At 36.2% G+C, this 12987-nt stretch overlaps 2 protein-coding genes across 3 annotated transcripts in view; one reads left to right on the top strand and one right to left on the bottom strand.

The window, feature by feature from the left end:
- Nucleotides 1-2397, top strand: LOC307159646 (chemerin-like receptor 1). The gene is made up of 2 exons (XM_079873123.1): nucleotides 1-171; nucleotides 913-2397. The coding sequence occupies exon 2, from the start codon at nucleotides 947-949 to the stop codon at nucleotides 1925-1927; it is 981 nt and encodes a 326-aa protein (XP_079729249.1). The 5' UTR covers nucleotides 1-171; nucleotides 913-946; the 3' UTR covers nucleotides 1928-2397.
- A 66-nt stretch (nucleotides 2398-2463) lies between these two features.
- wscd2 (WSC domain containing 2) overlaps nucleotides 2464-12987 on the bottom strand; it is a 49248-nt gene continuing 38724 nt past the window's right edge. For both annotated transcript variants that reach the window (XM_079873111.1, XM_079873110.1), the window contains 6 exons: nucleotides 12715-12899; nucleotides 11377-11498; nucleotides 11108-11282; nucleotides 8727-8891; nucleotides 8433-8633; nucleotides 2464-5741 (listed from right to left, as the gene is read on the bottom strand). In XM_079873111.1, the coding sequence (XP_079729237.1) occupies nucleotides 5389-5741; nucleotides 8433-8633; nucleotides 8727-8891; nucleotides 11108-11282; nucleotides 11377-11498; nucleotides 12715-12899 (1201 nt within the window). In that variant the 3' untranslated portion in view covers nucleotides 2464-5388. The remainder of the gene's footprint in view (nucleotides 5742-8432; nucleotides 8634-8726; nucleotides 8892-11107; nucleotides 11283-11376; nucleotides 11499-12714; nucleotides 12900-12987) is intronic.

Below are 12987 nucleotides of genomic sequence, written 5' to 3'. Positions count from 1 at the left end.
CTCGCTTTATGGAGGCACTGGCAGAGCCAACCTGTTTTTTTTTTTCCTAGCGGACGCTCCCCAAACTTGAGAACCGCTGCTTAAAAAGGCTATGCGTATACAATTGTGCGTACGCGTAAAAGACGTAAAAAAGTATACTTTGGGAAACGGCACTGAGGCTTACTTTGTGAGGTAAGTTATTCAGTCTTCAGAGCCAGTGCATCAGATCAGATTACGCTGTGAACATTTGTTTTCTGTAGGCTACCATTTTAAAAACAGAGAGTATGTAGGCTAAATTAATTAAGATGCATGCGATTAACAATTCTATGTTGCAGATACTTTATAAAATTAGCATTGTAACCTTTACTGTAGATATAGGAAATATCGCAAAATAAGAAACTTCACATAATCCTCACTTAATAGGCTATATTTTTTTCATGTCGAAGTTTCAACGTGAGTTGCTTTTAAAATTCAAATGCGCATAAGAAGTCCCAAATGTTGGTTCTGCGTGGGTTAAACACTGAAATAGGAAATAGTAACAAGGATAATAATCAGAAAAGAGTGAAAAGTTTATATTGAAAATATTAGGGAAGATATGGGAGAATTATGGTAGTGTTGTGCTTTATAAGGGGCCTTCCAGTGCTGCCTGTCAGAAAAGGACAACAAAAATAAGAATCAGGCTCAGCAATGTGTTAAAAAAATAATAGCCATTTAAAACAAATTTTATCTCATTTTCAGAGTAACCTGATGAAATGATGGGAAATGCAGTTGTAGTTAATTGCACATTATTTTGTTTTTGATAGACTTCTGCATCCCTTGTGTGGTACTAGTGTCATGATGTTTTTGTTCAGCAACTGTATCCATTTTTAGAAATATGCTAAATGGCTTTACTTTAAATATATTTGAGTAAATTGCCTATTGTTTTCATTACAGAACTCAACTTCCTATTCAGTTCTAATGAGACATAATGACTTCAAATCCAGAATCAGATTACTCTGACGATGAACTCAGTGGTCATATGACAGGTTTGATAAATCACTCAGAAGAGGCTTTACATGCTGGATACTGCAGGGAAGCAGCATGTGTGATCACAGTTATTTTTAATGTGATCATATTCCTGCTTGGCATCACTGGAAATGGTGCTGTGATTTGGATTGCTGGTTTTAAGATGAAGAAGTCTGTGAACACCACCTGGTACCTGAGCCTGGCTTTGTCTGACTTCATTTTCTGCGCTACTCTCCCTTTACTCATTGTTAATATCGTTAATGCCAGCTGGATTTTTGGGCTCTTCATGTGCAAGTTCACCTCTTTTGTTATGACCCTCAATATGTACAGCAGCATTTTCATCCTGGTCATCATTAGTGTGGATCGCTGCATCACAGTCAAGTTTCCTGTCTGGGCCCAAAATCAACGCACTGCAAAGAAAGCTTCTTTAGTTGTTGTGATGGCTTGGTTCGTGTCTGCTTTGCTTAGCATTCCATCTGCCAAATTCAGAGATATTGCAAATGAATCATCAAGAGTCATATGTTATAGCAACTATGAGCATCACTACAAAACCGTCGTGTTCATGGGCTTTACTTTTGGGTTTTTAATTCCGTTCCTGACCATTTCCACCTGTTACTCCATCCTGATCTGTAAACTTAGAGCAAACCATATGTCCAAGTCCACCAAACCATTCAAGATCATGACATTACTGATTACAACTTTTTTTATCTGTTGGTTGCCATTTCACATTGTTTCTATTATAGCGTTGGGCAAATCTATAGATTCTCCACAAGATCCCGTCTTTCACACGGCCCAACAATTATCTGCTACTCTTGCCACTGCAAACAGCTTTATAAACCCATTCCTCTATGCATTCATGGCCAAGGATGTGAAGAAATGCTATTCCTTTCTGTCAAAGATCAAGAGCGCCATTGATGAGGAGACCCGAAGCGCTAGTGGATAACAGACTTTCCACTGCTGTCTGAAATAAAATAAAAACAATGTTGAAAATGTTGGCCTATAGAAAAGACTGAACATTAACAAGATTTACAGTTGTTTGTCTGTTGCATGTTGGAGTTCAGAAATGTATAGTAATGCAAAAAGTCTGAAAAGTCAAGAATAAATGAATGCAAACAGGTTCAATAAAGGCAACTTTCTACAAAAGTTGTGTACATTAAAATGCCATTTTGCTTAATGATTTTGCATAATTATATGATAACTATTAAATCTTTATTGTTATCTTCTTATTTGTGCATGTTACTAATCAACACATATACATTAATATATAGATTGGGGCATAAAAAAAATCGAATTTATTGATGATTGAATGCATTGAGCATCATTTAACTAATCTTGTCATGCTCCACATGTCTTTCTCTCTCTGTTTTGCTGAAATATACTTAAAATTTACAATAAAAATCTTGTTCTAACAATTTCCCTAAAGTGTTTGTAATTTTCTTAATTATATGAGAGTCCTAAGTAATACATACTCAATAAATTCAGAAAGACACTTTAGCTTTATTCCATTTTTATATGGTAAGTATGTGGGATACTTTCAATACTTTTAATACTTCCTGCTTATAAGCTTTACAAAAATGTTTGCAAAGATGTTTTTCTTGGAAACTCTTTAACATGTTGCTACATTTACCCTTATTATTGTTACATTTTGTATTATAGAGCTGATTTGCAGTTTTCATTCAAAAGCACTTTTCCTAACACTAAATTAGACAGGGGTGCTGACTGCACCTCAAATGACCATAATGTAACAAAATATACAATTTTTATGACAATAATTAAAAATCAAGCTGTCATGGTGTCCATATTCTGATTCATCATCATTATTCAAAATTACCAGACAAAACAATTAAAAAATTCACTGTTGAGTTAGCAGCTTGGTTCAGATCGCTCAGTCATTTAGTTGAAGTCCTCAGCCCTGCACTTCTGATCATTTAGTATAGCAGTGGTTACAAGTGCTGAGTACAAATGTATGACTAGTGTCTAGAAATGAAATCCTACCACATATGACATATGAGACAGTACATGTATGTTAGTGAGTCATACTGTATGCTGTGTCAGATCTCAGCTGTAAAGACCGCTGTAACTTTACCACAAAGACACTTAGTTTAACACTAAATGAGCTTTGAGCATTGGCCAACCAAGTGCTGTTCATATCACACTTCCCCTGTAAACACGAGATAAGTAGAACTTAAGATCTCCTGACAGATTTGTGGTAACATCTCCTGACAGCCCTGAAACATTGATGAAAGATAAAGATGAAATGCATTTTTTTTCATAAATGAAGTTTGTAATTGAGTAAGGAAACTTTTTTTTTTTTTGCAATTTCCTGAAAGAGTGCTAAAACCTATGAATGCTAACTCTATGAAGTTGCAAAACAACCAGCATTAAAATACTATGTAAACTGAGCTGCAAAGAGATATTTAAAGGTGAAGCACGCAATTTTTGCACCATTAGCAACCAACAGAATTCCAAAAAGTATGTTTTGGGGTTCGTTTTCCAGAAGTTCCATACAATTTATAAGAACTAAATCTATAAATGAATGTTGGGCTTCTGAGAATTTGGGGCTTTACAATTTATTGACCAGAACATATGCATCAAGCACTAAACAAGAGCAAAGTCTTTCCTCATTTCAACAGTTCTCTCAGCTTACAATTAGAATAAAAATCTTTCATTTCCTTTGCACTGCTGGCAATCACCCTCGGTTTTCTTATTTGGTAGAAATTCCTTATATTCATTCCATACAAAATACATTCAGAAAGACACTTCAGGTTTGTTCCTTTTTGAAATGAAAAGTATGTAATGCTCAAATTTAAAAGCCTTTTCAAAAATAGAGGTGATACTTTTCTGTCTTTTAAAGTAATTCTCCATGTGAGCGTTACAAAAATATATATATATGTGTATTTACATAAACTGAATGTTATTTGTAATTTACCCGTGAGCTGCTTTCTTTGTCTCTTTTTAGCACATCGCTTCACACTCGCTTTCACCCCTGAATTCTAGATTATTTTATAGATTATAATGTTGATTTTCTGTTTTGAATAAAAAACTGCTGCAATTAAAACACTGAAAACAAAGAACAATTCTGAACATTTCTACAGGGAACAAGTTTACAATTGCATCCAAAACCTGACTTAATTTGGGAATTATTTGGTTTTTGAGTCTTCTCAGGTGTGTCAAAGAAAATGGGAAGCTATTCAATGCACGGTCCCTACTGTACTGCAACTATACTCGTAGTCTAAACCGGAACATAAACTGGTGAAGAAAGGGGTTTTGCTTAAAGGGATAGATCATCCAAAAATGAAAAAATTGTCTTCATTTACTCTCCTTCATGTTGTTCCAAATGTTTTAAGAATCAATACACAACTCTTCTCACATAAGAGCTGTGTCCACAGTGACAATGTCTGTGAAAAAAAGAACAGAATTTTCATCTTTGGTTGAACAACAGCATCCCTTTAATAGATTACTATAATTGTGTTGGAGAAAAGGAGTAAAGGGTCAGTCAATGTGTTATTTTAAGCAATTTACAAGACACTATTTCTTTTACTTTTTGACCACAAGATGAATTGTTTTTTTGATATCCCACTGCAAATATATTTTAAAACCTCAGTGAAAATCGAAAGGTAAATCATTTCATTTGAAGAAATTATCTCAACATAAAAGTGCTCTAAACACACAGCAGAAACAGAAGAACTTGGTTGCTTGCATCTAATTCAAAAGCCCTATAAATGACTATATCTGCAATTTGCCTGCAAATCACTGAAGGCAGGTACCAGACAACATGTTTTTTGAGTTGTCCATGCATTTATCTAATAACACGTGGTATAGCTTGAGGATTTTTGTTGTCCATATATCAATTCTACTGATCGGTTTTAAGAAGCATCATAATCTGAAGGCAATGTCCACATATTTTTGGGAACAGGGAGCCGGGGGTTCCGATGTTAAACATTAAATCGCTGTCCATATATTCCCAATGAGACTGGAGTGCTTAATGTATCATAGTCCAGTAGTAGCAGGAAAAGCAAATTCAATGAAACACAGATGTGATGTGTCCATCTAAATGGTTGACCCGGATGTCTTGGTGGCAACAGACACTTTCATCAAAAGCATGAAAAGTCATTTCCTGTGATGACAAACTGAACTTGTGGCTGCGGCACACTTAAATTGGACTAAAGAAGATGGATCCATGGTGGTTAAACTTCAAGCAAAGTTAACTGGAGCCACATTGTTGCACAAGCCCATGTCTTACTAACTAGTGTATCTTTAGATTCTTCATGATAGGACGAACAGTTTTCAGCAGTACTTTTGTGCAAACTGAATGGAGGATGACGATAAACAATTTTATATTCTAGGGAAAAAAAGTGTATAGCTTAAAAAAAGGAAAAAATGTGCGGGGAAAAAAGATGAGTATCATCTGGGCATGTACTCCTCAGGTACACCAGACAGGTTTCTCTTTCTGAGTTGCGTGTCCACAGTCTTAATAAGCCCGTCAATGGTGGCACGCATTTCAGGCGTGTAAGGGTCATAATCCAGCTTTCTGAGCCCAGAGCGTTTAAAGTTCCCATCTTTCTGTCCTTCCACACACAGCAGGCGGTCCTCTGACACTTCCAGGCCAAGAAAGATGACCATGGCTTTTAAGTGAGAGAAAAGGTCCCGTTTTAAATCCTCAAAGTGCACTACTTGAACTTTCTTCCCATATTTCAGCCAGTCTAGTGTGTGGGATGCCCACCATGGAGCGTAGTTCTTCACAAACTCTGGCCACTCTGATTGAGATAGAGAGAGAGAGAGAGAGAGAGAGAGAGAGAGAGAGAGAGAGAGAGAGAGAGAGAGTTTAACTTCTTGAAATATAACATCTTACAGTAACATGCTGTCCCATGTCGCCTAAGATTTAGTGCATTAGAATACCTTTACACATTTGTAGACAAGTGACAGCACCACACAAATGTAACAGACATCGACAAACCCAACTTGATGGTTTTGTGAAGGCTGGAATAGTGGAGCGGCATAATTATAGTTTTAATCACTGATAGCACTTTTCTGAAATTAAACATTAAGCAAAAGTCAATCATACTCTGAACTTATTCGTTTTCAAGTAATAGTCATTTTCTGCTGATTATCTTCAATGGAGAGAAAGAAAAGCAATAGCTAATGTCTTTTTTTCACAAAGTGACTAAAATTATCATATTCATGAGGAGAGAGGATGTAAAACAAAAGGAGGAAGAAGCAAAAAATGCTTTTTAATGCTTCTGCGTTTCGGTTTGTGAGACGCATCAGAAAGGCATGTCAACAAGAACAGTGAAACAACAACTGAGGAACACTTTAATAAATAAAAAAAGGAGTTTAAAAAAACACTTGTCATTAAAATTTCAGAAACCTAATCAAAAATGAAGCAAAAACAGAATGACAAAGTCCACATTTAGAAAAAAACAAGACACCAAAATGTCACAAGCTTCTCTCCTGGGAAAAAAAATATTGTAAAGAAGCAGAACAAGAAGCAAACGTTGCTTAAAAATGGACTTTGTTGGGGTAAAGGAAACTTTGCACAATCTATTCACTGTACCACTGTTCACAAACAAATGCAACATCATTTTTGTAAAATAATTTTAATGCAAGAAAAATGTGTCTTCTTGGTTAAATAGTTATAACGATTAACCATTAAAAAAGTAAACACCAGTAACGTATTTAGTGCCTAGTAAAAGACTCATGTACCTAAAAATAAGCATCAGTTTTCAGGAGGTTTCAGAGTTAAAAAGGGAAGAGATTCTCAACTACATTAAATACAGTTATGGCCTTTTGTGTCTGATGAGTGCATGCTTCTGACCACAGTACAGCAGATTTACCCTCAAATTGACGTCAACGTCAAGAACAAAGATAGAAGTTCTTTTGGTCATTTACCCCTATGATAATCTTCCAAACTAAACTGAGACACAGATCATTTCACGAGTTCACACTTACATATAATAAATAGAGTAAAGGTTATGCGCATTTGCCGTGCTGTCTTAAGGGGAGGGCTCCAAGCTCGGAATTCAACCGAACCCAGAGTGCTCCCCCATCCCAGGTTGGGATAGGAATAGATATAAGTGAGGAGATGGGTGGTGGAGGGATGCTGGAAAACTGTCAAGGAACAGAAGTAAGTCTGCTGTGTATATATAACTCTTATCTTGTTCATTGAATTGACCTATCGCTAAGCCCCGCCCCCCTTAGTTACTGTTGCTATCTCAGACAAACAAACAGAGTTGCTGTCTTACAATGACAGCTGTCAGTATGAAAACCTTGTCCCAAGATGTTTTTGATCAATTTTGGACACAGAAGGACCACCTCTCGTCGAGGATCATTCAAGTGGGACTTAAACATGCCATGGAGGATATATAAAATATTTTAAAATAAATATGATAGGTAACAAGATTCATTTGGAAGTGAGGGTTTACAGATCGTAATGCAAGCGGGAGAAGCCTCATGTTACGGTGGTCGCCACGATCGCAGATGGCTGTTTTTGAGTCCTCGGGTGTTTTTGATCTACTGTTAATGACGTGAGAACAGTTAGCTATTTAGGTTTGTACATTAGTATGGACTCAATAACTTTAATTGTAACTTAATGAGAGTATGACAACCAGAAAAACGTTTTCATCTTCATTTGGATTGGGGTTGAATCCTTAGGGAACCAGGTTACTACGCTCACATTATTGATATTATAAATAAACCGGGCTTCTGTCGTATTGTGTAGATAATTGGTCAGTTTGTGCAAATCTTATCACACTTTTGAAACATGCTGGTGAATGCGCACACAGTACGGCAATTCAATTCATGAATACGCATGCCCATCCTCTCAGTACCCCAGGCACATTTATTCCCATTTTTGTAGCATAAACACCATCAAACCGATGAGAGCTTCAGATCCTCCAATGTTTCTCTATGGCGCTGAAACCTAAAAATGTCTGAGTTCCGGTTCCCGTGCAACTGATACTCAACTGCCATTGGCTCATCTGCATTCGAAGGGAGGGGCTTACCGATAGGTCAACTGATTACTGAATTTGCTACTTTTTTGTTACTTAGGTTAATTATCTGGACGTGCTCCTCCCAAACTTTGTTAATAAAACATCATATAGCGATGAGCTCAGCGATAAGTTGAGAGAAATGTTGACTAAAATATGTTTGTAGTTTCATTCAGTGTAGAAAAATATCTATAAAACAGTTCCATCTAATTAAGATGTTATGTGTGAATATTTGTGAATGTGGTGTATTTTGTATGCTTTTCAGAGAATTGCACCATTCGCACAAATATGTTTACGTCAAACCACAGAGGACATGGACATACTGTAAATGGGAAAATGATCAATATGGCGGCAGTAGGAAAGAAAGTTAATAACGCCAGTTAACATGGTTATGTGCTTCATGTGAGTAGCGATGTTTGTGTTGCGCACTAAATAGAGCTATCACTAGCTTTCATTTCTCACCTTTCCCCCTCCAGTGAGCTTGAGAGGCAAATCCAATATGGCCGCCATACTTTCGGTTAAATTCAGCCATGAGCGCTTTATAAGGGTTCCGGATCATAAGGATGCTAGCGTCAAAGGTGTCAATCTCCTTCCTGCCACTCTCGTGGGTCTTGATACATATGGTTCTACCGCTGCGCCAGTGATCTCTCTCCCCTTTGAATCCTGCATATTCAAAGAGTTCAACAAGAGAGAAAGACCATGAGCAAGCAAGAGAGAAATAAAATGGCTTTATGGAGAACTAAAAGATAAATGAACCTTTGTTGTACAGTGAGCCATCAAAGTAGTAGCTCCCTGTGTAGTGTCCCGTGGCCAGTTCAATAAGGTGACGGGCCCAGGTATTCCCCGCTCCTGGGAAACTAGCTAGTGCAATTAGATGCTTGGAACGAGTGGGTAAAAAGCGCCGGTCCATACAGCGATTATCTGTAGAGATAAAGAAACCAAACATGAGAAATTGTGGTGAGAAATATCCTTAGTCTCATTAAAGTTTCCTTAAAATTGCTCGACAAGCAAGTATATTAGTATATATATATGGTCTTAAAACTAATATGGATTAGAACCATAAAAAATAATGTCTTTAATCACAGAATCATTCTGTAAAAGATGTCTCTATCAGGTTTGAGTGGTTTGATGAACAGTGGGCTTATAATCCACACATCACCATAAACATATGCTGTTATTTTGATGAAGTGAGACAAGTTGATCTTAGATACTGCTCTAGAAAACAACATGATTCAGTCTTTTCAAATGTTTTCTTGCTTAGATTTCAATTTCGGTTTGGACCAGTTCGTGATGACCATTCAGAATTTGAACCACAGAGCAGATGACAGTCAGACTGAGGAGGAAATGAGATGAGTTTTTACTTTGAGTGGTAAGCAGGGACAGAGATAATGGGGTGAAAGGTGGGAATGATTCTAGGGGCCCACAATGATTGTAGTATTTAATTTAGTATTTAATTGAATGTATTTTAAGCCAAATCCCTCATACTAAAATAATGTGCTTGTGTTCCTTTAACATTATAAATAATATTATATAATATTTAAAATGTAGTCTAAAACTTCATATAATTTGTATTATATTTTTATTATATTTTATATTATATTTTATTATGTTATTACAACCGAGTGTGTGTGTGTGTGTGTGTGTGTGTGTGTGTGTTTGTTTGTTTTTGGCCGAGTGCATGTTTGTGTTACGGAAGAAGGCTCTGCTTGCATAGCAGAGCAGTTGCATCATTTAAGTGTTGCAAGTGTGCATTTATTGAAATTATATCATGCATATGCATATATGTATGCATATGCATTATAAATGATATTATATAATATTTAAAATGTAGTTTAAAACTTCATATAATTTGTATTATATTTACAGAAGGAAAATATTTATAGTAATTTATAGTAAATATTTACAGAAAAGGGCCAGTCTATGAATGTCAAAAAATACACAGTTTCAAAAGTATAGCTACAAAATGCGAACATTATGTGTGGTAACATGATTTTAGTGTGATAATATAGCTTACTAACATTATCTGTGTAAAGTTATCTATGGAATATCTAATATTACAAGGACAATATTTGTTGCCATTTTGCCTTCGTGGTTATAAACTTACACAGTTAAAGTTGATCAACATTATTGATTAACACTTTTATTACTTTTATTGAACCAGGAACATCTCTTTAAAAACTGGCATCATTTCCCCCCCTCAAGTCAACCAAGTGTGTGTGTGTGTGTGTGTGTGTGTGTGTGTGTGTGTGTGTGTGTGTGTGTGTGTGTGTATGTGTTTGTGTGTTTGTTTGCTTTTGGCCGAGTACATGTTTGTGTTTCGGAAGAAGGCTCTGCTTGCATAGCAGAGCAGTTGCATCATTTAAGTGTTGCAAGTGTGCATTTATTGAAATTATATGCATGATATCATTTCAATAAATACACACTATATATATATATATGCATATGTATGATATAATTTCAATAAATGCACACTTGCAACACTTAAATGATGCAACTGCTCTGCTATGCAAGTGTGCATTTATTGAAATTATATGCATGATATCATTTCAATAAATACACACTATATATATATATATATATATATATATATATATATATGCATATGTATGATATAATTTCAATAAATGCACACTTGCAACACTTAAATGATGCAACTGCTCTGCTATGCAAGTGTGCATTTATTGAAATTATATGCATGATATCATTTCAATAAATACACACTATATATATATATATATATATATATATATATATATATATATATATATATATATGCATATGTATGATATAATTTCAATAAATGCACACTTGCAACACTTAAATGATGCAACTGCTCTGCTATGCAAGCAGAGCCTTCTTCCAAAACACAAACATGCACTCGGCCAAAAAAACACACACACACACACACACACACACACACACACGGTTGACGGAGCATAATGTTGATAAAGACCGCTCTTGAAAAAAAAGCAAACTGTAATAAAGGAGTCACATTTTTTGTGCTCACTGTGACAGCGAACTTGGGGGAAGTGAAGAAGTGTGAATTTTGCAAACAAGAGGGCCAGCTTCTTTATAAGAGATAAGCAGCCTCAAAAGCAGTACAGGAAGGCTAATTTTTGTGCTTCTGTGTATGTTACCTTGCACTTGGGTCTGGTACACTACAAAGAAGTCATTGTTCCCGCAGCTCTCAAAGTCTTCCCCTACACATCGCTGGAGACACAGTTCCTCATCCTCACGCTCATGCAGAGTGAAGAGAGGAGTGGGAAACCCACAGTAACATTTTTCACCACCTAAGGCAGCCAGAGAGAATTCCTATACCAGACAAAGGAAGCGATCATTTAAGACAGACTCGCATAAACACAGTAGTATGAGAGACACCAGATGCACATCATGCATACATACTCACTTTCTCTGTGCACAAGTCAACACACTTGTCCACTGACATGTTTTGAATAACAGCACTAGCAGGGAGCGCCAGGGTCACGTTATCTGGCCTCTTGAAACATCCCTTGAAGATGGCACTTCCATCTAAGAGCAAATTAAACAAGTACATGATTTTTTTAATGTAAAAACAAAAAAACAACTACATTTTAGTATTTTCTCAAGGAAATATGAGTGTTGCTCGCTCGAGAAAATCTCACCCGCAAGATGCTATGGTGTTCTGGGTAGTTTCTAGAGCAATGCTGTGTGGTTGTTGATGAGATTTTATAGCAATGCACTTTATACAGCGAGGAACAGATACTTTCTGCCATTATAAATAGTATAAATACCATCTAACACTATTTGCACTAGTCTTTGTCTTTAATTAAACTGCTGTGGTCCCAAGAAATTCTTAACTTAATAGATCAAAGTTCCTGCACAACCATTGTATTTGTTTATCACATAACCTCTCCTACGCACACGCACATCCTGTCACATGAGAAAAGTGCTTAATCAGGACACACAGGATGGAATGTCACAAGTTTCTGCCAGTTATTTTTTGATGAAACATGATGCATAAAGGAAAGGGTGCGGATCATGCCATAAAGATCTGGAAATAGATATGAAATTAAATGAAATGAAATGCCATGAGAAACAGCTAAACAATACTGGGAAAAGCCTAGTTTTCAAAGCTGTAGTAAACACACATGCAAATTAATGAGAATGGGAAAACCTCAAATATACATCAAAGAGATAGAATGTTGAAGGACACTGAAGGACAAAGAGTATAAATCATTTACGAAGATCAGTCCACTGAGACAGCAATGGTGGGGAGTCATTTGCCCTGTGCTAACCTGCTCTGATTATTAAAACAGCTTGAAGATTAACAATACAGACAATTTCCAGGGCAGTAAGGTATAATTTGCTAACATTAGAGTAATATATTTTGACAGCATTTATTAACCTTTGTTAATGTTACTTGTATTTATTAAAAATACAATTCTTCATTGATTGTTTATAATTCACTCGGCAATAACCAATGTTAACAACTTGATTTTAAAAATGCATTAGTAAGTGTTGAAATGAATATTGAGGTGAATAAATACTGTAGAAGTATCGTTCATCGTTACTTCATGTCAACTAATGAAGTAAATTAATGTTAACAAATGAAACCTTTCTGTAAAGATTTAGTTGATCTTATCAATAAAAGCTGTTGTGTGTGCGTGTCGAGCCAAATCTGTCATATCTGTGCGCCTGTCCAAATGTGTGAATGTAAGCTTGCTGATACACATGTGTAAAAGTATCAGTGTGTCAGAGTGCTCACATCGGCGGGCCGACTCCTGGCTCAGCTCCAGTCTGTATATGGACAGTCGATTAGGTCCTCCACAGAGGTTACTCTTCTCCCCTTTACACTCCATATTACATTCACTCTCTGACACGTTGGGAGCCTGGATCTTATGGCCACAGTAGCACTCAGCTCCAAACTCCAGACCCGCATAGAGATAACCCCTAATAACACAGGATGAAGAAAAAACATCTTTATTATGTATTTAGTTGCTATTATGCATTATTTCTGCAACTGTTGTATATTATTGCT

The sequence above is a fragment of the Squalius cephalus genome, assembly GCF_949319135.1.
Source record: "Squalius cephalus genome assembly, chromosome: 5".
Classification (NCBI taxonomy): domain Eukaryota; kingdom Metazoa; phylum Chordata; class Actinopteri; order Cypriniformes; family Leuciscidae; genus Squalius; species Squalius cephalus.
The sequence above is the reverse complement of the archived record's forward strand: the minus strand, read 5'-3'. Positions and strand labels throughout refer to the sequence as shown.